The following is a 22,693-nucleotide window of genomic DNA, read 5'->3' on the forward strand; positions in this document are numbered from 1 at the left end:
CAATCTCCACAGATGCCCGAGAAGTTTGGAAATGTATTTTCAACTTGTTTATTAAAAAATGGTAGTAATGGCAAGTGTGGTCTTCTCTATTTTTTCTGTACTTATTTAGCTATGGGCTGTAAGTGTTCTGACTTCCTAATTGCAAAGGTGTTGCACACAGAATGATAAAGATGAATTCTTAATTAAGATCTCTTTCCTGGACAGTTTTTAAAGTGCTCAAATTAATTAAGTCTGTAAAAACTGATTTGATTAAAAATCCTAGTTCAATCCTTTGTCATACCTTATTCCAGTTAGTTTCTGATTGTACATAGAGTTTTAATGTGAGCAAGGCCCAAATTTCTGACATAACACAGAGAAAATCTCCCTATTCTTCTCTATCCTTTTCTCTAAACTAAGAAAAACTATTACAAATTGTCCAGGTTTTCCTTATGCATCAGTGAGAATAAAAGAAGAAACTGCATTTCCATTTTAATTTGCAGGTCTATTACATCTCCTTTGACTACTGGTGATGAGTAGTGTGACTAATGAGCTCAGTCAGAGCAAAAAGAATGACACTTTTCCCTTTCTTCTACTTTCCCATTTTTTTATTCTTGGGTGTGGCTTTTATGTTGATCACCTCTGATGTTTTGCAGCTTTTCTGGCCTGTGCTTGGACTAATTCCCAGATCTGTTCTTGCAGATTTTAACTTTGCCATGTACCCACCATCAATGATAGCAACTGGAAGTGTGGGAGCAGCCATCTGTGGCCTTCAGCTTGATGATGGAGAAAGTTCACTCTCTGGTGACAGCCTAACAGAGCTCCTGGCCAAGATCACAAACACAGATGTGGTAAGTGTCCTGCACTGCTGTTTTTGTTTTACTTCTGAGAGCACTGTGGAGAACTGGGTCATCAAACTTGGCCTGATCCCAAAAGCCCAATCGAGCAAAGGAGTGGGGAGCTCCTTGAGCAGACAGATTGCAGGGTTGGACCCAGCACCACTGTGGCAGAGCTGTGCGTGTTCAGAACCTCGTGGCCTCTCATGAATCAGTTTTGATTGATGTTTTGCTCATCGGCTTCATGGAGGGCAGATGGAGGGAGCTCTCCTGGCTGCTTGGCCTCTGTCTGGCTGCATGGTAGGCCCTGCTCTACCTGCTGGTGGTCAGGCTGGTTGCAGAGCAAGGAGCTGCCTTTGGCATCCTGTTGGGTGGTGACGTGAACGTGCAGTCAGCACTCCTGTGTGGCACGAGCTCGACTAGTATGTAAACTAGAACAGCAGTCCTGTGTTTGCAACGGTCAGAGAAACTGGTGTTTTGACCCTTGTGGAGGTATCTTTTAAAAATCCTGGATTTAAAGGAACTCGGTAATGAGCTAATCGTTAGGCACTGGCAGACTGTGAGGCAGGTGAACCCAGGCTGTCTGTTTTTTGTGTAGGGTGTGATGCACAGGGAGAAAGATTGTAACTCCACTTTATGTGGAGAAACTGGGGTGTCAGAAAGCCATGTCATAAATAGCCGAGGTGAATGTGATGGCAGTTAAAAGTGACTGAGAAGTGAATTTGGTGGTCTGGGGTCAGCGTCTAGAGGGCACATCAGAAAAACCAGCCCCCGGCGATTCTGGTTGGCCACAGGAGCAGAAAGTTGGGAGGATGGAAAGGAGCACTGAAAGTGATGTGCCTTGCTTCCCCGGGAGGTGATCCTCAACATCTAGGCTGCTGTGTCAGTGGGGTGCTGTGGGGAGAGCTTATGCTACTGCAAATCAAAATTGCTTGGTCTATGGATAAACAGGATTTTCATCTCTCATGAAGCTGACGTGTTTTCCCATGCTGAAATTCACTCAAAAGAAAATGAGTGAGAATTTCTGAAATGCAGACCACAAATAAGATAATGCTTTTTTATCATAAAAGTAACAGTTTCCAGTATATCATCCTTAACATGTATTAACTAAAAATCCCTTTATTGCTTTTACTTTACAGAGTAAATACTCTGTGCAATTATTAGAACTGTGATAACATTGTCAAGAGAAGGTTGGGTTTTTTCTAACAAATGTTAGAATTTTGATTAAAAATAAATAGTCCAGTTTAACAAAAAGTGAAGAATTTCACTTTTTTTTTTCTTTCATTCCAACTGAGCGTGATTATAAAGTGCAGTTTTGGGGCTTCCAATTTCTTTTATTTGGAAACAAGTTTTGCACAGAAAATGAAACATTTTTAGTACTGAACACTTGTAATGTACATCAAGTAGCTGCAGAAATTTCACGTACACTCCTTTCAGTGAAAATGAATTTTTTTTACTCTGATTTGCTTTTTTGTGTCTGAAGCTTGAGTAGTGATACATAGTAATAAGTGGCAGGTTCATGCAAGAAGAAAAATTCCAAGTATAAGCTCAGTGTGCATGCCCCAACACAAGAAGTGCACAACGCTCATTTGGACAGTTGTTCCATTTAAACTGAGTAAATGAGATCCATTAAGTTTACTCCATTGACAGGGATAACAAGAACATTCAGGAATTATTGGCTGGGGGCAGATTTATCTCTGGATGTTTGTCCACTTGGACGTAACCCAATAACTTTCAAATACTGCATCCGGCCAGTTACCAGAGTGTCCAAGACATCAAGTGAACAGGTGTGAGAGGGACCTTAGAAGGCTGGGCAGAGGAAATCAAGGATTTAAGGCGAGCCTAAAGTTGTGTAAGCACAGATACGTCCTTCAGCCAAGTCCATGAATGTCCACAGAATAAGGAAAACACTTGGTGCCAGCCGTTAAGAGCTCCTTGTGTAACTATCAGCAATCTTAATTCCAAGGAGTATCTAAAAGGTGAATGTCCCACAGCTGTGCTTTCGTTGATTATTCAGCAACTCCAGGTTAAGTTCTTCATGCTTGTCTGCTTCTTATTCTCATGCTTATTTTTGCTGAGTGCACCCCCAAAACTGTTCATGCCCCTGTAGTGGATCCAGCTTAAAGAAGGGGAGGGAAGATGATTTTGTTGTAGTTTTGGAGCTGGGGAGTTGTAGTTGTAGATAATCGTTTTGTAGTTTTGGAGTTGGGAGGAATGCAGAGTGAAAGAAAAGAAAGTAATTGAAAAGTTTAGGGGGAGCTTTTGCAAGGTCAGCGCCTGCCTCTGTTGCTGTAAAGCCAAAGGGAGCATGCCACTGCTTTCAAAAATCCCTGGGCAGTCCTTTGGATGTACATTTTCTGAAGGCAGAAGCAAGTGGTGCTCAGGTACGCCCAAAACCCAAACCCGGAACAGGCACCTCAGCGTAGTTCATCGCTTTGTCCCTGCAGTGCCTGAGTCGGAGAGTTTTAAAGCTTCAGTTTTTCCATCACTAGATCATGTCCCCCAAATGGGTGAACTCCAGATAAACTTCTCATCCTATTTCCACACTATTCAGTACTTGTCAGAAGGGTGATGCTGTGGTAGCCCTTGCTGATGGATTTGATATATTGGGCAAGTTGTGACTCAGGACTGAGCAACTGGGCTCTGTCTTTCTGGAGATGCCAGGAAGTGGTGCAGGGTAGTTCTTCATCTCCTCTAGGAGTTCTCTGGTTCAGCCACCAGGATCTTCTGCTTCTTCACTCTCTCTCGGCGTGGGCAGGAGGCTTGGGTTGCAGTGACAGCAAGCAGCTGGTGATATTCAAGGGCCACAAGGTTTGCTTCATTAGGCTCTTGCAAGATACTTAGCTGTTCCTGGATTCCCAAGTAACAGGGAGGAGCGTTTTCTTCCCTCACCCACCGTTTTTGGCAGCACAGAGGTTTTGAGTGTTCCTGTCTGATATGGCCCTTGCCACGGTAATCTGTTCCTCAGTCACCTTTAGGTTGGATGATTACAATTCATTCTGCAGAGGGCTCCTTTTGGGTAACATTCAGAGACTCCGGCTAGCCTAAAATGCAGCTGCTCGCTTGTGAAATGGCTATTCCCAGCAGGGAGGTGAAACCCACAGTTTTTCCTCCTGCACCTCTTCAAATGTTTCTGTCTGGTTTATCTTTGGTGCCTTGCTGTTCCACCTGCAAAGCCCTGCTTGAGTCTGTATCCCAGCTGCTCTGGAAGCTAACTCTTCCAATGCCCAGTTTGCATACTGGGGAGGTCTGCAAAGGCTTCTGGGGACACAAGATAAGTCCCATCAGGGTGTCTTCCTGGTGGTATTTTCTTTCTCCTTGGTCTTGTAGAGCCCATATTAATTTACTTTCAGAGCACGTTGCAAGCATATTACATTACACAAGACTATGTTTGAGGGGAATATATGGCTTTTTTGCTGTCTTGGGAGTTTTCCTGGGTTCCCTTCTTTCAGCATTCATGGCTTTACATTTTAAGCTCATGTCCTTTATTATAGGAGGTACTCGAGGCTTTCTTAGGAATCCTAACACTTCCTCGTGTAAGGGTTTGTTGCAGCATCTTACAGTTTTGACAGACTATCTCTTGTGCTGGATTTTTCTATCTCGATTGTTTCAATCTGAAAAAAAAAAAATACCTGCCAGAACAGCTCAGTAGTTCCTAAGTGGCTAGCACAAAAAAGATGATGTTCTCATTGAAAAACTCTTCATGCTTTTTCTTTGAAATTTAGCAGATGGGTTTTTATGTCAGAAATATGCTTTTTGCCACCCTGATGAAAATCTTCCCAAATTTGACTGAGATTATATGCCTTTGGAAAAAAATCACTGTTCACAAATAACAAAGAACTCTTAACATTTAGTAGTCATATCCTCTCCAAGAGTCTGTCTGCACTGGGTAGAGACAATCTCTCTTCTCTTTCAGTACAAATGGCGCTTCTGGATAATTTAGTTGCTAAAAATTTTAAGTCAGTGGAGAACTTAGATGCATAAAAATTGTTCAATACATTTCCATGTGACCAAATTTGGAGGATTTTCATTGATGTGGCAGATAGCCTTAATAGAAAGTTTGTCTCCTGCAAAATTTGAAGTCCCTGCTCAACCAAAGGTCACTAGAATTTTTTACTTTAGCGAAGTAGTGTATTTTTCATTAGCCAGGTAGTTGGAAATGGTAAAAATGTTTTCGCAGATATTTTGGCTCTGTCTTTTGTGTGGAATCAGTGCCCAGGACCAGAAAGGTTCATCCCACATGTTAAAGCTTGAGAGAGAGAAGCAACTAAAACCAGAGTCTTTACAGAAGGACTGGCAGTCTTAGTAATAGATAGTAGTATCAGCCTCATCTGTAAAATATATTGTTGGAAAAAATGTACTGGCTATATTGTGTAAGAGTTAGCCCAAGGCTGAGTTAGTGAAGAGTAAAGACTATTGTAATATATTTTACACTGGGACTTAATTAAAGTTGAATGAACAACTTCAGCTCCCTCACTTCCTAATTTCTGATGCCTGAAAGCTGTTCCTGCAGTGTAACACTTAATTTGTCTTCGCTGCGCAAAGGCTCTTGTTTTCAAAGAGGAGGTTAGGAAAGAGGAAGGATCTAGAGCTCTTGGGCTTCAGTAGCAGCACGTGGTGGAGAAGAGAATTACATTTCTGCAGAAGAAAAACTTTTTGCCTCCTCATCAGCTACAGAAGTGTGCAGGGAGCGAGGGGAGAGCCCTTCCTGTCAGCTGCTCCTGGAGGCAGAGCCTGGCAGGATTTGCTACCCTGCTGCAGTAGCACGGGGTTTACATGGGTCCCCTTATGTTGCAGCCAGCCTCCCAGCTTAGTCTGTGAATAAAATTAGCTTTGCTACTCCTCAGCCCAGGAAGCCTGAGGAATGCAGGGATGTTTCCTGGATTAGCCAGCCTGGATGCTCCCAGTCTTTGAAACTACTTTTGAGTTACTCAGGAGCAAGGAGGTATCTTAAATTTGAATCAGAGAGTGAATTTTTGGGGGAAGGGGGATGTATTGTTTAACAAAGAAACAGCTGATGGGATTTTTTCATTGGCTTTCCAAAAAATGTCACTGCAAAGTTTCAGCTTCAAAGGTATGAGCATATGGAAATAGAGAATGATAATGAAATCCTGCTGCAACTCAACTGCAATGAGGTTTTCTAAACTTCTGTTGTTTGGTAATGATAATTTGAGGGTGCTAATTTGCTAGGAAATAGCCATACCTGGGCAGCATAAACCGAGAGACTGAAATCAATGGAGTTATTTTAGATTTACACTGATGTAACTGAGAGTGGCATTTGGCATGCAGTGCTGTTATGTTTTTAATGGATGTTTCATTAAGAATTAGGCCAAAAATGTGTTATTAATAAACAGTATTTAATTTAGAGCCCTGTCATTGGGTAAACAAGCAATCAATACATTAGTGTTTCTTTCAAAAACACAAGGGCTAAACACTGATGTAAATTATCCTTGTATGAATCCAAAGTAGTGCTCTAGACTTCAGAGAAGCTATTACTAGGTACCATGCCAATAGCATTTTAGCGGTAACAGTTATTTCTGATAAATAGCTGCCCTGGACCATTTGGTAGAGGTTGAATTGCAGTCTGAAGAGATGGTGACAACTGGGCCACACAAAGCTCAGTTTCATTACTCCTTCCAGCTACCAAAATAAACAGCAGGGAGCATTCCTGGGAGAAACTGAGAAGCCCAACAGCATTATAGGTAGTGAAAATAGCTCTGATGGTATATCTGAATTACCTTTTTTGATAATTAGTGCTCCAAAGAGTCAATAAGAGCTGGTCTAGCCCAGCCTCATGCAGTGCTGTAGGACGGTGGTTGTATTCTCTGCTCTGTGTTTCCCTCCCTCCCAGGAGGGTGGGGACACTTCCTTTGTTATTTCTTGAAGAGGAAAGGAGAAACTGGTGGGCAAAGAGTTAAAAAAAAAAAAAAAACCCTACTCACAGGAAGTGAACTGAGTTCCCTGTGCATCTCTTGGTGGATCATTTAAATGGCAAAATAAACAACTCAGGAAGTGAGGAATTCTCATAGCATCCCAGAGCAGTATTCCAGTGAGTGCAGTATCCTGTCTCCAGTGCGACCAGATGCTTTGGAGGAGGCCACAAGCATCCCTGCCTTTACTGTCCACAAGCTACACGATTTGAGGAGTAGCGCAATAGCTAGGGCTCATGCCTGGCTCTCTGAGGACTTGTGACCAGTGTTCTGCTTTGCCACAGGTCTGCGTTGGGCAAGTCTCTCTCTTTGCCTCCAGCTGTAAGAAGAGCAGCCGTTAGCTCAGGGTGTCCATTTGCTGGCCATGTGCCTGGGAACTATCTCTTTGGCTGTGCATGGAAGCATCGTCGTACATCACACGTGGGCCATGCGTGCTGTGACGTGGTCACTGTTTGCATCTCCCAGAGTCTGCTCCTGAGCCTGCCCTTAAGTTCTCTTGTGCCTCAGCTCTCCACCAGGAGGAGAAGTATATTAAGGAATCTGAAGAGCTCAAGAGACTACTGCAGTGGTATGTAGGTGAGGTCTTACCTTTTCCAAAGCACCTGGGACCAGAATTTTGTAGGTTAAAGTCAATGAGAATGAGATACATAATTAATTATAATTAATCCTCTGCTTTGAGCAGAGGATTGAACTAAATGACCTCCAGAGATCCCTTCCAAACCTAAATCTTTCAATGAGTCTTAGTGCACTGAAACATACAAACTACTGTCTCGTATTAAAAATACATTCAATCTTCATCATCCTTGATAAAAGATGACAAGGTTAGAGGCCAAATTATGCTGGTTGTACTTGTTTTTGTTATAAACTCTGTAGGATGAAGCAGCCAGAAGGGCTGGCCACATTCACTGTGTGCGATAAAGAGGGTTATATGCCCGCATAATGGCAGCTTCCTAGAGCTTGACTCTCAAGGCTGGAGTTAGGACCAAATGAGTGGTTCTCCAGCGTCATCATTAAGAAAAGGATTTTCAGGCAGAGCCAGCACGTAGATTGGTACATGGGTACAAGTGCCTTTTAAAAGTTTGTTCCCAGATGGGAATTGGTGTGTTCTGAGTGGTTTTAAAAATTCAAAGCATATTTAAGAGCCCGAGGTAGAAAGAAAAAAGGAACCAAGCTTTTTCTTAAAGTCGTGTCAAAACAGCTGGCTGTGAGTCCTTGAAAACAGGGAATCAGGCTGTTTTGAAGACTGGATCCATGATAAATGACATTTAAAATATCTCTATTTAAATGTGTTGCATAAATTAGTGCTGGGATTTTTTCTTTCAGGGTCTGAAAAGTCCCTGCATAAAGATACTTGCAAATTTCTGCACAGAAATGAAGGTCAGAACCACCACGCTCCAGATTTCATTTTTTTGTTGAGCTGCAATGTAAAATCATGGAAATCTATCTTGAAGGGCTAGCATTTGAACATTGTCTCTAAAGCACATACACCATTTATTCTCTCCTTTGTAGTGTTTAGGGCCTGTGGTTTTGAAACCAAGTAACAGAACTTGCTGTATCTTATCCTGCCTTATTTGTTGCAGACCACATTTTGTATGCAAGGAAACAACAGACAAAATAGCCTCCAAAGAAAGGAAGAATGAGATAGTTTCCTAAGTTGTCTTTGCCTGAGTTGGCAGCTGCTTGGGTTCATTCAGCATTTTGTTCCCCAGTGAGTGCTGTGCGTGTGTAGTAACAATGGGGTGATGCAGTTACACTGGAGGCTAATCGCTGAGTTCCGTCAAGTCCATTCATAAATGCAGCGGAGGGTGCCACGCCGCCGGAGCCAGCCAGCATGCAGAGGAAGTGAAGTGAGGCCCCCAAGTAATGAGCTCCACATCACAAACAGAGCTGTCAGATCTCCGAGGCTGCTGATGGACTGCCATCATCTGGCTGGAGCCTTGCCCCGACCTACACTGCTGCAGATGTGGGACATGCATGAGCTGACCGGAGGCACTGCTAATGGCCTGTAGAGATTCCTCTGAACACATGTTCTTTTCTCACAGAGCTCCATGCAATGTAGGCAGATTATTACAGCTTTTCTAAAATCCCATTTTTAGTAACCGACTGTGACGTATTACAGCAGGGTAAGAACAGGAGACTTTTTTTTTTTATCTGACGATTGCAAAATATTCCCATACCTGTTAGAGAGATACAATCAGCCTGAAATCACAAGTCACATTAAGCAGGGAGTATAATTCCAAGCAGGCCATCTGCACCTGGATTGCCCCACCAGTGTTTTGGCTTTACTTTCACTTTTTCCAGTTCTGAAAACATTGTTCTGTCCTATTGCTATGAGAAATGCCCGCACAAGCAACAGGAAACCAAAAAACTGACTGTTTAAGCACACAGTGGAACTGAATCTAAGAAGCCTACTGTTGAAAGTGCTGAAAAGACTGAAAACCTGCAGAGAAAAATGTGCCATCGTTCACATTCCTTAATGTTAGTCATCTTATATCTTACATTACTACAATAATGTAATAATAGTAAGTTAAGAAATTGTAGCATAGATGTGATGTTTTTTTAAAGTGAGATGTCCCTATTAGTCTATATGAAATGTCCTTTGGAACAGCAAATTGCTATTTTCTGTACTTGCAGATGGAGAAACGGAAATACAGAAGCATATCTGTAATTGATGCTATTTGTTACAGTAGCAAAAATAGATACATTTAGGAGGGAAAATATTTGTGTTTTTAAACTGCATCCATTAGATGTGAGATCACCGAGATATGATAAATGTAGTAAATGGGCATGATATTCCCACAGCTACTTTTCAGGCTCTTGTTTTGGGGAATGTCGAAGGGCAGTGTTTTGCAAATGAAGGCCCCAGTTTGGGAAAGAGTCCCCGTTTATGTCCACATTGAAGCATGTGCTTTGGAGAGGTTTGAACTGGGGCCTAAATGGGAACCAGCAGAGGAATCCAGCTGCCTTTTGTATTTAGAAGTATAGGTCACATGTCCCACACCGGATTTGATGAAAAGCCCGAGTCTTCAGTGCATAACTAATTGCTGCTTTCTTAGATCCAAGCAATGCATACATGACAGATGAAGAGTACTGTCACTTAAGGTATCTCTGGCATCCTTTCCATTTATCATATCAGATCTTGCTCCTAAAAGAAGTCCTTTTCTGATTTCCCTTTTGCAGTTTGAAGAAAGAGGAGGCGATCTTTAGAGCCGTCATCAGTGGCATGAATAGTTGTTTGTGGAGTAGCAAATGTATAGGGAAAACTGCCTTTTAACAAAAAAAATACCATAAGAATGTTTCTGTGCTGTTGGCTTTCAGAATTACACACACAGCGAAGCACCCAGAGTTTGCGTCTAGGCTTCTAAATTTTTTCAGGAATTGAAGAAACATAAAAAAGTACCAGTGGAGTTATAGCTCAGTGGTTTTGATCATTTGTATATATACGTTTATATATAACAAAAGCCCTAGTGTTGTTCTGCTGGTGATTGTAAAAGACAGCAGTGTCGTGTTTTGGTTTTTGAAAGTCCTTAAGAAATAAATGACCCACTGGTTTATTTAGCGTGGTTATCCTCAGGCTTGTCATCATACCGGGTTTCATGGCTCTCCCGTGCCGTTGGCCTGACCTCAGTGCAGCTTGGGCTGCGTTAGTGATGGCAGATATGCTGACTCACGCTGCTTGGAGTCCTTTCCTCTCTGGAGTTACCTACGTGTGCTCAGAGAGCTAGCGATTTGTTCTTTCATGGTAGAATTCAAAAATATAATGTCACTTGTCTGACGTGACTTCTCATTGGTCTGATCAAAGCTGTTTAATGGATCAGTCTTCCGCTGATGCTGGCATTATTCTGTGATTGCTGATACAAAGCTCCATGATAAAGTTAACATCTTGCCCAGGGTTATGCTATATTTATATTTAACAAAATTGAAATGGATTCTCTTTAAAGAATAGTTTTGCAGCCTTTGGTTTCTTTCTTAAATGCTGCCCATAGGAAATGTTCCCTACACACTGGCACTCTCAAACGAGTGCAGTTTCAGATGGGCAAAAGCTAGATGCCTGCAAGGTTCAGATCAGTTTCCGTGTACCCAAGCATTTCCCTAAAGCTCATCTTTGACAAAGCAAACAAACAAACATCAGGAGGCTTGCTGGGGTAAGCTTGCTTATATCTACTCCAAGGCAAGACCAAAACTGAGATGCCAAAGGGCATCTAAAAATCACGATACAGAAAGTGCTGTGTCCTAGGGCTTTTTTTTTTTTTTTTAATCCAATAGTAAAAGAGCAGAAGGGAATTTGTCATGCAGTGCTCGCTCCTGCAAGGCATACCCTGCTGCTTGCTGGAGTCAATGAACGTCGTGGCTGAGAGCACCTGGGATGGTTGCTGGCATAGACAGCTCGAAGCCGGGCAGAAGTGAGGGTACCACAACCTGTGTGGATCCAGGGGAGCATTAGCAATTCACAGCATTGCTTGGCTGTGAAATGGATCTGGTGGTTTGAGTCTGTTCTAGTGTGGTTGTCACCATTGGAATAGGTGCAATAGGTATACAGCCATAGTAGGCATCCAGTCCTAGAAGCTCCTGAATAATTTAGAATGAGGAAAGACAAAAGATTTATGACTGAGGTGGTTACCTTATTATTACACTCCATTATTGACATTTGAGAAGAGATACATTTTTCTTTCTGGAGAACATGGTGACATGGCTACTGTCTTGCAGAAGGATCTAATGCAAAGATCATTGTCATCCAAAAGGTACAGTCTGTCAGGTTCAGTGGACTTTGGACTAAGTGCCAAGGAAGATGTGTATGGCTAGGTAAAATCTATGGCAGAAACCCAAGTTAAGTTACTAGAACAGTTATAAAATGTATTTTCATCCCCCGCCACCCTTTTTTTTTTTTTTCCTAATTTACCACTCTGGTCATGATCTTACAAGATGGAAAGGATATCCTCTGTTTAACTCAGTAAATTAGGGAGAACAGAGTGCTCTGCCTGGTTGGGTTGCAAAAGGCACTGTGAGATAGTTCCACAGCTAAGAGGAGTTGGGTAAAAATCCCATTGATCACCAGTGCAAAGTGAGACCCTCATTGCTTACTTGAGTGGGATGCCTCAAGTAAAGATCATCCATGGCAAACATTTTCATAATAGCATTTTAAATATAAACGTAAAACTGGAAGTCTGGCAAGGGGGCGTAGAGTGTGTGTATGTGCTGAGGGAGCTGGCAGATGTTATTGGTAGGCCACTCTCCATCCTCTTTGAAAGGTCTTGGAGATCAGGAGAGGTGCCTGAGGACTGGAAGAAAGCCAGTGTCACCCCCGTCTTCCCAAAGGCCAAGAAGGAGGAGCCAGGAAACTACAGGCCTGTCAGCCTTCCCTCCATCCCGGGAAAGGTGATGGAACAAGCTCATCCTGGAGGTCATCACTAAGTCATCACCCATCTTGGAGGACAGGAAGGTGATCAGTAGTCAGCGTGGATTCACCAGAGGGAAATCACGCTGGACCAATCGGATAGCCTTCTCAGATGGAATGACTGGCTGGGTAGATGAGGGCAGAGCAGTGGATGTTGTCCACCTGGACTTGAGCAAGGCTTTGGACACTGTCTCCCATCACATCCTCCTAGGGAAACTCAGGAAGTGTGGGTTGGATGAGTGGACGGTGAGGTGGCTTGAGAACTGGCTGGATGGCCGAGCTCAGAGGGCTGTGGTCAGTGGCACAGAGTCTAGTTGGAGGCGTGTAGCTAGCGGTGTCCCCCAGGGGTCAGTCCTGGCTCCAGTCTTCTTCAATGTATTCCTCGATGACCTGGAGGAAGGCACAGAGTGCACCCTCAGCAAGTTGGCTGATGGTACTGGACTGGGGGGAGTGGCTGACACACCAGAAGGCTGTGCTGCCTTTCAGAGGGACCTGGGCAGGCTGGAGAGGTGGGCGGAGAGGACCCTCCTGAAGTTCAACAAAGGCAAGTGCAGGGTCCTGCCCCTAGGCAGGAATAATCCCATGCACCAGGACAGGCTGGGAGCTGACCTGCTGGAAAGCAGCTCTGCCGAGAGGACCTGGGAGTGCTCGTGGACAACAAGTTAAGCATGAGCCAGCAGTGTGCCCTTGTGGCCCAGAAGGCCAATGGTCTCCTGGGGTGCATGAGGCAGAGTGTTGCCAAGCAGGTCGAGGGAGGTGAGCCTCCCCTTCTACTCAGCCCTGGTGAGGCCTCACCTGGAGTGCTGTGTCCAGTTCTGGGCTCCCCAGTCCAAGAGAGACATGGCCCTACTGGAGAGAGTCCAGCGGAGGGCTACAAAGATGATGAGGGGACTGGAGCACCTCTCCTAGGAAGAAAGACTGCAAGAGCTGGGCCTGTTCAGCCTGGAGAAGAGAAGACTGAGAGGGGATCTCATCAATGTGTATAAGTATCATCTGAAGGGGAAGTGTCAAGAGGGTGAGGCCAATCTCTTCTCCATGGTGTGCAGTGACAGGACAAGAGGCAATGGGCAGAAACTGAACCACAGGAAGTTCCATCTGAACCTGAGGAAAAACTTCTTCACTGTGAGGGTGACAGAGCACTGGAACAGGTGGCCCAGAGAGGCTGTGGAGTCTCCTTCCCTGGAGATATTCAAAAGCCGCCTGGACATGATCCTGGGCAATATGCTCTAGAGGGCCCTGCTTGAGCAGGGGGGTTGGACTAGATGATCTCCAGAGGTCCCTTCCAAACCTTGGCTATTCTGTGATTCTGTGATTCTGTATTATAGAGGTGTTGAAAAGTTCAAGAAAATGAATTGTATATAATGTTATGCATGATCTTTCCTAGTGCTTGTGTTTTTTTCAAGATAGTCATGCATGGAAATTGATTCCTCAATTATTGGTGACTTGAATAACTCGATCCTGCCACAGTGCTGCTTATTTCTCCTTCCAGTCGTTTTCACTATCTACATTTCCATCACAGCCATGAGGTTACTCCTCATCAGAGGCAGAAAAGCATTTCGTTTCCTTCAAATGCTTTTTAAATGTGCTAGTAAAGTTACCTAGGGATGAAAAAGTTTCAGGAAAGAAAAAAGAACAACAAAAGTTAATTGCTTTCTTAGTTCTGCACATGCTGAAGTAAAAATAAAATTATGGAATGGAAAGTACCTGAACTATTTTAATCATTAAAACTACTAGACCATAAAGAAGAATGAGGAAGTTGATCCATGTGACACACACTTAAAAAACTTTTTGTAAAAACAATACCAATGCTACACCATTCTGAAGGAATAGCCCAATCCCTATATTTTAAAGTCTTAGGCCATTACTTCAGTACATTATAGTGTTCTTTTCAGGAAAATCTGTTGAAAGTAGTGGAATTTTTGTTTTTTCTTTGATCTGAATTTTAAAGCTTTAATTTTAAGCTTTTTTCTTTCTTGTCAGTAGTATATAGAGCTTGCAAAATGAAAGCCAGACAAAAAAATATGTATACCTGCAGTAAATCCACATGAAACTTTGAGGGGAAAAAAAACACTGCATCATAGGAAGGCCAGGTTATTGGCTCCAATATTGGCCTCCTTTCCTAAGATTACCATCTACTTGGTTTACTTCATACTTCTTGAAGCTAGTTGCAGACCAGGACTATGTTTCAAGTGCACAGCAAATCAGGTCTCAGGGTTTTTAATGCAAGATTAAAATCCCTTCACTCACATGCCTTATTGACCAGGTGTAAACCTCCTCTGCCAAATCCAGTTTATTTAAAAAAAAAACTGATAGGTTTATTTAGTATCTCATCTGGCATAAAACTTGTTGCTCCAGTGTGCCCACATAGTTCTGACTTGGTGTTCTGCCAGGTGTCACCTGTTGTCCTGCAGTGAGTGTGGTGAGTAAGCACCCATCATGCGATGTGAATACTTGGACAGACATACTGTTGTGCGTCTGTGCATGTTCTTCACAAAATCAGTATGGTTGGCTGAACGAGAAGGGCCCAGATCCAGGATTAATGATTGCACAGGCCCAACCTCAGGTGGACAATCCTGTAGTATCTCAGTCATCAGTACGGAAGAGTTTGGGCTAGATCTGCTGGTACATTCCCGCTTGTTTTGCTGCGTGACTGAAGTGCACTCAGGAGTCTGGCCTATATTTTTCTATTCTTACTAGATTTTGATTGTAGAGCTGGGCAACCTGCAAAATAAAATTTCACCAGTATAAGTTTCTGCTGGCCAGGTAATTTAAAACTCATGCATAGATGCTTTGTAGAGAAGACTAATTCAACAGATGAAAATCTAGTTGTAGTATTCTAACAGCAACAACTTTTTTGGAAGCTATTACATATCAAATGCAGTATGCTGGTCATTTTACTGTATTTTTTTTTAAGAACTTCAGTGGTATATTATGTTCAAAATGTGAGGGTAGAGCAGCACTAACACATGACAAAGTCAAAACACCAGCCAGTGGCTTGTGGATCCCTGTATAAAACAAAATCCATGCAAACTGTGCTAATTACAGCCTCGACTGCTTTGTTGGTTTTGTTTACAAAATGAAGTCTCTGGAAATGACCCATTTCTGTACAAGAGTACTTAGAGATTTTAGGCTCTTCATAACTTAATTGAAGCATTATAGTGATGTTAAAAAGTTTTTATAATTACAGTGCAAATGATAGTGCATAAGGGTATTTAGAAACAGACAAAGCTGGCTCCAAATGCTCGGGCCTTACATTGCATGTGTCACCACCCCTTCCTTCCCCATGCTTGGGTATAAGGAAATTGCCTCATTAAGCTCTCTAGTCTGTAGCTGCTTGTAAAAAATCTGGCTTATTTTTGGAAGGACATATTATTTTGTAATTTTGCACTATTATGCTTTAAAAGAATGCCGAATGCACTTGTACAATAAGTGCATCAGTCTATTTTGATATTCTACAAATTAGTGTCCCTGCTTTTTCCTCCGTTTCTGGGTCTGATCCTGCTCAATTCGGCCATTGATTTAAATGGGAACAGCTTCAGGATCTGCTCCAACTATTATAGCTGAGAAGTGAGAGGCCATAGGGAGATGGTGTTACAGGACTGTGCACTCTGCGTAAAATTCCCCTCACCCAGGAGCTCTGTCTGTGCCAGGTGGGCTGAACCTGCGCTTTCAGAGAAGGCTAGCTCCCAAATCACCCTCAAGGGCAGAACGAACAACCATATGGGCAGCCTATGTCCTCCACCGCAGCCAGATCCTGCTCTCCAGAGCAGAGTGAAGCCCATACCCGCACATGTTGTCTGCAGGCAGCAAAGTGAGCATGAGGTCCAGAGGCCGCTCTTTGAGCGAACATCACTATCAGGTGGAGCTACCCAAAAGCAGATCTGATCTGATTAGCTTCAGCAAGCACACTGCAGAAGGAAACAGTGCAGGGAGGGTTGCTTTGAACGGAGCTGCTCTCAAAACATTGGTTAGCTCTCATACGTTTTTCCAGAATCTGTTCAGGAGATCTTAGCGCCCATTTTCCCACGCAAGAAGCAGTTTCTACAAGCAAGAGGCAGTTTCAGTTGTGTACAGAACTGCCTGCCAGCGTAACTGCATCAGCTCCATATCCTCGAAACAACACGTTACTATTGCCATCTCACAAAGAGGGCAACACTGGTAACAGACCTAGAACTTGCCCAAGCTAATAATGAGAGATTTTCTTTATCTGAATTTCTGATCGTTTCTGTCAGTCCTGTACTTTGGAAGAAAGGCCGAAGAAATTGCCCAGCTCCCATCATTAAGCAATCAATCCCAGTATTTTTCGATACCAATACCAGTTGATAGTTGCCAGCAGGTCGAGGGAGGTGATCCTGTGCCTCTCCTCAGCCCTGGGGAGGCCTCACCTGGAGTGCTGTGTCCAGTTCTGGGCTCCCCAGTCCAAGAGAGACATGGCCCTACTGGAGAGAGTCCAGCGGAGGGCTACAAAGATGATGAGGGGACTGGAGCACCTCTCCTAGGAAGAAAGACTGCAAGAGCTGGGCCTGTTCAGCCTGGAGAAGAGAAGATTGAGAGGCGATCTCATCAACATGTACAAGTATCTGCAGGGGGAGTGTCAAGAGGATGAGGCCAGCCTCTTCTCCGTGGTGCCCAGCAACAGGACAAGAGGCAATGGGCAGAAACTGAACCACAGGAAGTTCCATCTGAACCTGAGGAAAAACTTCTTCACTGTGAGGGTGACAGAGCACTGGAACAGGTGGCCCAGAGAGGTAGTGGAGTCTCCTTCGCTGGAGATATTCAAAAGCCGCCTGGACATGATCCTGGGCAATATGCTCTAGAGGACCCTGCTTGAGCAGGGAGGTTGGACTAGATGATCTCCAGAGGTCCCATCCAACCTAAACGATTCTGTGATTCTGTGATACCAGTATCAATTCCAGGAAATCACTAAGCCCCCAATATTACAAGAGCAAGCCCCTGGCTATAAGAAACTTTTACCTGATTAACTAGAAGTACATATTGTTACCTTAAAATAACTAGATGGATTGTCAGTAGCAGCAGCAAAGTGGAAACACACAGAGAAGCTCTTCTCCTTACCTTTTGTTAAAAGGAAGGAGAAGGAAGAACCCTAGGAGGTGAAGCACGCTGGAGCATTGCTTATCTGTTCCACATCTCAGCACCAGAAAGTCTACTCTGCTCACATTTTAGTGCATCTTCAGAAACATTTCACTTGTTCACTCGCTTCTGAGGCTTCTTGCACAATTCTGAGCATGCTACGTGTTAAAACTTCACTTCTCTCCAAGAGTGGGAGTCCAGTGGACTTCAGCCCCATGCCTTCTGGTAGGAATGAAGCACAGCTGTATGGTCCAAGCAGAGATGGAGTGCCCCATGTTCTGGCTGCTAGGAAGTCCTGGGAGGTCTAATTTTAGGCGTACCCTCCTCAGTCGAACTCCATCTGTAATTAAGCAAATTCATAAACCATGTGTTTGGTAATTGCATTTTTTTGATTAACCTCCTGCTGACAAAGTTGCCACATGAGACGTTTTGCAGTGCCTGATCCTGGGAAAGGCAGCCCCTCTGGCATGGGTTGGACAGCTGGAATCCTTACCAGAATGCAGCTTGGGTCGCGTCCACCCCACAGCTTGGCCCATGTGCTGTGAAGAGCCAGTAGCGCTTAAGAGACTGGCACTTTGTATGACTGCCCGTGCGATAAAGGGCAAGCCAGTTGGACGAGCATATTCAAATATGGCCTCCCAACCTGAGTGCTGCTGTTTCTCTTGAATTGCCCTTTCTTTAATATGCCGATAATTCTTGCATCCCTGGGAATTTACTTGGCGTTTTAGGTGCTCCGTGGTTCTGAGCCCTGCAGCTGTTCACTGTGCTCTGTGAAACAAGGAGCCTACAACCACTCACCTGAATTCGGTGCTCACTACTCCCAAAGCCATCTTAAAGAACCTGTCTGTGTCCCAGCTCCCTAGCTTTAAGATGCTTTATTCATATCCTGACTCCATGCCAATGGTATGATACATGCATACTGTTCATCCTGTAATCTGGTGTCCAAAAGAGGGATATATGAGTGCAGGCACTGGCAGGGAGTTCCTGTGCACCCTGGCAGGGACCCCACTTTGGTCAGTCAGGGAACAAAATTGTATCCCTGTGTTTTAGCTACAACCTTTGCTGCTATCCTTTCTAAAATAGGAGAGACGATAGCTGTCTTCCTCCAAAGCACAGAACTTCTTGATCATAAGGGCTATGAATGAAGTTTACCAAACTTACTGACATCTATGAGTATTAGTAGTCAGAAATTTGAGACTGGTTTTAAAGCATTCTCCTTCTATTGTCCAGTGCTAAAGGCAAACTAGGCAGGAACTAGGAGAAGTGGTCTTCCGTCTGGACATGGAGAACAGCACTTCCCTTCATTTTAACTTCGGTCTTCTAATAGACTGAGGAGGCAAAAGCTACCATAAGTTTGCTTCTGTGAATCTGCCTCGTGGGTTCGATGCTGTGGAAGTTAAACACTAAGCCTTCCAGGAGCTTTTCCAAGAATGTGCAAAATGCAGTTTTCCAAGCCATGTATCTTGGCTAAAATTGGGTTGTGTTTTCTTGAGGATATCAAATTCTACAAACCTCTACACCAAATTCTAATTATGCTTCATCTTATCAAAAAAGAATCTGATTAACATTGGTAAAATTACCTGCTTTCCTTAACCTCTTTTTTGGAAACAGCAGCATTTTTTTTGTTGATTATATCCTCTTCAATAAAAAAAATCAGTCTGATACAGAGGGTAAAGAAAGGAAAAGTTTAGCCCCAGTCACTAAAACTTAAGATTAAGTTACTAACAGCCAGAAGCTTTGCATATAATGGAGCTGTACTGGGGTAGATATGGTATGGCCACAAGCTGGTGGGCTTGAACACAGCCACTTCCTCATGGGCATTCCCGCAATCCTCTGCTCTCGAGATGAAAGACAAACCCAGGGCAGGCTCACTGTGCCCACCATCTGTCATATGAACAAGACATTGCAGCACCCCTTTTCAGCATCACTGTGCCTCCTACTGTGTTTCAGCACAGTGTTGCTAGCCATGATTATTCTTCCACAGAGAGCAAACTTCTGCATATGATTGCACACAGGTAGCCCAGTTGCTCAGGTAATTTAGATGGCATCTCTTTCTAAGTTGAACAGTCTTGGCTCATCCATATTACCGTGAATATTTTTGTCTCTACTGCAGCCAGTGTCTCATCCAACCCATTTTCCCTGGGGTGAAAAACCATTCCCCATGTCCTCTCTTTGGCAGATATATCTGCAGAGAAAGGGTGTGATGCTTATTATGTTAAGCCAAACAGTTTCTCTACAAAGAGAGGATATGGCTTTACAGCTAGCATTTGCTGACCAATAGCCAAGAAAAATGAGTGTTCATAACACACCAGAACAAATTGCGTGCATCAAGAATGCAAGTGTCATCAGGGTAACAGATACTCCACATTTGACGTGTTTGCTCAGCCTGGCTAGGATGACAGATTAAACCTACGTATGTGCATATTTCACACTCTCCTAAATAACATGGCATTGCACGGAGAAGATGGGTGTTGCCAGTCAGAGCCAAGCTTCCTTGAGTTGTACTCCCAGGCCATGTGCTGTCCCGGGCCTGGCACCACTGCCAGTGTGACACCCTGGAGCCCAGTGCACAACTATTTGACAGCTTCCCTGCCTGGACATGGGAACAGTGATAGCAGCTCGAATTGCCCTGCCAGGTGCTGCAAGCTCTGTGGTTAAAACACTCTGTTGTAAAGTGTACTACCAAAAACTGCATTTCTCTGCTGCCTGAGCTCTTTGGGAGGAGACTCGGTTGTTAGTGAGCTCCTACATAGACCAAGGCTTCAGTGAGTTCACGGTATTAGTACCTTTTCCAGTATTTTAGAAGGACTCCTCAGGGCTGCGTTTGGAAAAATCCATTTATAGTAGTAGTACCACCTGCCTACATACCCTGTATCGTTTTGATTCCCTCTCACAATCTCAGCATACTAGAGAGAATTAATACTGTGTTTATAATATCATGGCCTGTGTTTTACTTTTAAATTTCTTCTGTAACTAGATTTTTTTTCAGTTTTTTCTTGCCTTTCTATTAACCACATTATTTGATCTTCTAGTGTATTACAAGAATATGGAACATCCTGTAATATGTTAAGGGTCTTGTTCTTTGTCACTGTAGCTGGCTTAAGTGCAGAGAATCTGTCCCATTTGCTTGTGTATTTATGCTTCATAATTGTTACAGGACTCCTAATGCATAGGGCTTCCAAATTTGTGTTGCTGTACTTTGCATTTGTCTTTCTCCAAGTCCTATAAGGAATAATTTGTAATATACTAGTCTCTGAGGTCCGGTTGTGCATTTTTGACTTATATCGTTTTCTAGTACCTGTCTTTGCTTTAGTATCTTGTATGAATTATTTCTAACTGTTTTTCCTGGGGCTGTTTAAGCAGCTCAGAATTAAGGTGTGGGAGTACACCCTACGCCTTTTCCCCCTGTGCTGCTGAAATCTTTTTTCTTCTTTGGAAAGCGCTCAAGGAACGGGTTTGTGGCTATACGTCTGGGACTGTGTGGCTAGGTCCTTCTTCATGGACAAGGATCTGGTTCCATTTTGCAGAGCCCAGTTACAGAGCAGTGTGATTTGCACTGTATTAATGTTTGATTGCCTTTTTCAGAGCCTGGGTACAGAATTTTCATTCGGGGACTCAACATAGAGATGACTCTTTTTTGCTTCTTCAGAAAAGACTCTTTAAGGGATGTGCCGACATGATTAATTAATGTTCTAAGATATGTTTGGAAACAATACTTTTCAACACTAAGTATTTTTTTTTTATTCTGGACCTTTTCTTCTTGCATGAGCTTTCACAGATAAAGAAACCTTTCTTTTGATCTTATCTGAGGGTGCCAAATACAGGATTGATAACGCAGTCACAAAGCACTTTTTTGGGGAGCTCAAACCTCCTTCTTCACCTGAATGTGCTGAATTTGCATGATGGTAAAACTGAAGTGCCCCCGTTTGTGTTACGTTGATATAACACCTGCTGATAACTTCAGGAGAAAAACGCAGCATTTTTTTATAGCGAAGACAAATTCAAAACACTTAACACTGCATAGGAGAATGCAAAAATTCCTGTACCCTGTCCTTCATTGTACACAACAGTGCTGAGGAACACTCTTGAGTTCCTGCTCAGCAAGAGAACACAAATGAGCAAGGAGAGGTAAAATATTAAGATTTGGAGGTTATGATAAACGTGGAATTTGCATTTCTTCAACCCGAGGGAATTTGTAAACAGTAATTACTGTCAAGAATTACAGGTCATTTTTTGTCACAGCAGACGCTTCTCCGGAATGTCTGATTTCTACTCGTCTTCCAACTTTTACTAGCTCAATAATAAAAAAAAAAAGTATCCACTAACATTAATTTGCTTTCTGTTCTCTAGGACTGCCTTAAAGCTTGTCAAGAACAGATTGAATCGGTGCTAGTAAGCAACCTTAGGCAAGTCCGGCAGCAGCAACAGCAAAGCAATCCTTCTAAGACGGTGGATGAACTGGACCAGGCCAGCACTCCCACAGATGTGAGAGATATCAACCTGTGAGGACATCAGCACAGAAAAGTCACGCTTGCTCCTCCAGCCCTTTTATTTTTGTTATTTAGAGTGAAATCTTTTCTTTTTTTTTTTTTAATCTGCTCCCACATAGAACGTATTTAAAGCTCTTTTAGGTAAAGAAAAAACAAAAACTGAATAATGAAAAAAACGCATTTGGTGCCTGTGATGTTCTACAGAAGGGAATCCCACAATATATTTGGTAATTGCTATTTGATTATGTATCAGTGATATTAAATGCTTATAAAAGCATACAAAGTAGCTAGATAAATGTAAGCCTGCATTTGTGGGAACAAAGTAGAGTATACTTGTCTGTGTATTATGACCTAGTGCATACACCCCTTTTTTAGAATTAAGAAAGGAATTGTGTGTGCGATTTTATGGCTTGACTAGATTGCAAAGCAATAGAATGAGGGGTTAGGGCAAAGTGGGAAAAGATCCCTGAAGCAATTGAACCGTTTTGAATGCAGAAGAGATTTGCTGATCTGTCACCTCTGTTATTAGTCAGAAGTGTTTGTTGGATCTCTGTATGTTAGTTTTGTTTACTCTCGCTGTCTGTGGTAGCTGCTACCTAAGAAAGAAGATGCTTTATTTTGCCAGCCAGAAGAGCAGGTGTTTTTTTTTTTTTTAATTCCTCTCTCCCCTCTGACTTTTTCTGCTTTTCCTTCAGAAATGGTTCATTCTAAACAGAGCAGCATCTTTGGCATAAGGGCAATCTCACTTACCCAATTGTGGGCCAAGCCAAAGTACCGAATGTTGGCGTTAGATGGGGGAAATGCACCAATTAATTCCGACCAGTCAGCCAGTCAGACCACCTCCAGCCTTTGGATTGCAAGATGCAGTGGATCATCTGTGAAAAGCATTACATTCATTTACAGCACCAATGCTTCACGTCAATATTAACTTTTGGCAGCTCCTTAGCTGTCATAAAGACAGTTAAATGATGCTCT

The 22,693-nt window shown here is 43.1% G+C and overlaps 1 protein-coding gene across 5 annotated transcripts in view; it reads left to right on the forward strand.

The window, feature by feature from the left end:
* Positions 1-22,140, forward strand: part of CCND2 (cyclin D2) — a 38,668-nt gene extending 16,528 nt beyond the window's left edge. For all 5 annotated transcript variants that reach the window (XM_068954019.1, XM_068954039.1, XM_068954054.1 and 2 more), the window contains 2 exons: positions 679-827; positions 21,579-22,140. In XM_068954019.1, the coding sequence (XP_068810120.1) occupies positions 679-827; positions 21,579-21,734 (305 nt within the window). In that variant the 3' untranslated portion in view covers positions 21,735-22,140. The remainder of the gene's footprint in view (positions 1-678; positions 828-21,578) is intronic.
* Positions 22,141-22,693: the final 553 nt, after the last annotated feature.

This window comes from Struthio camelus, chromosome 1 (assembly GCF_040807025.1).
Source record: "Struthio camelus isolate bStrCam1 chromosome 1, bStrCam1.hap1, whole genome shotgun sequence".
Taxonomy (NCBI): domain Eukaryota; kingdom Metazoa; phylum Chordata; class Aves; order Struthioniformes; family Struthionidae; genus Struthio; species Struthio camelus.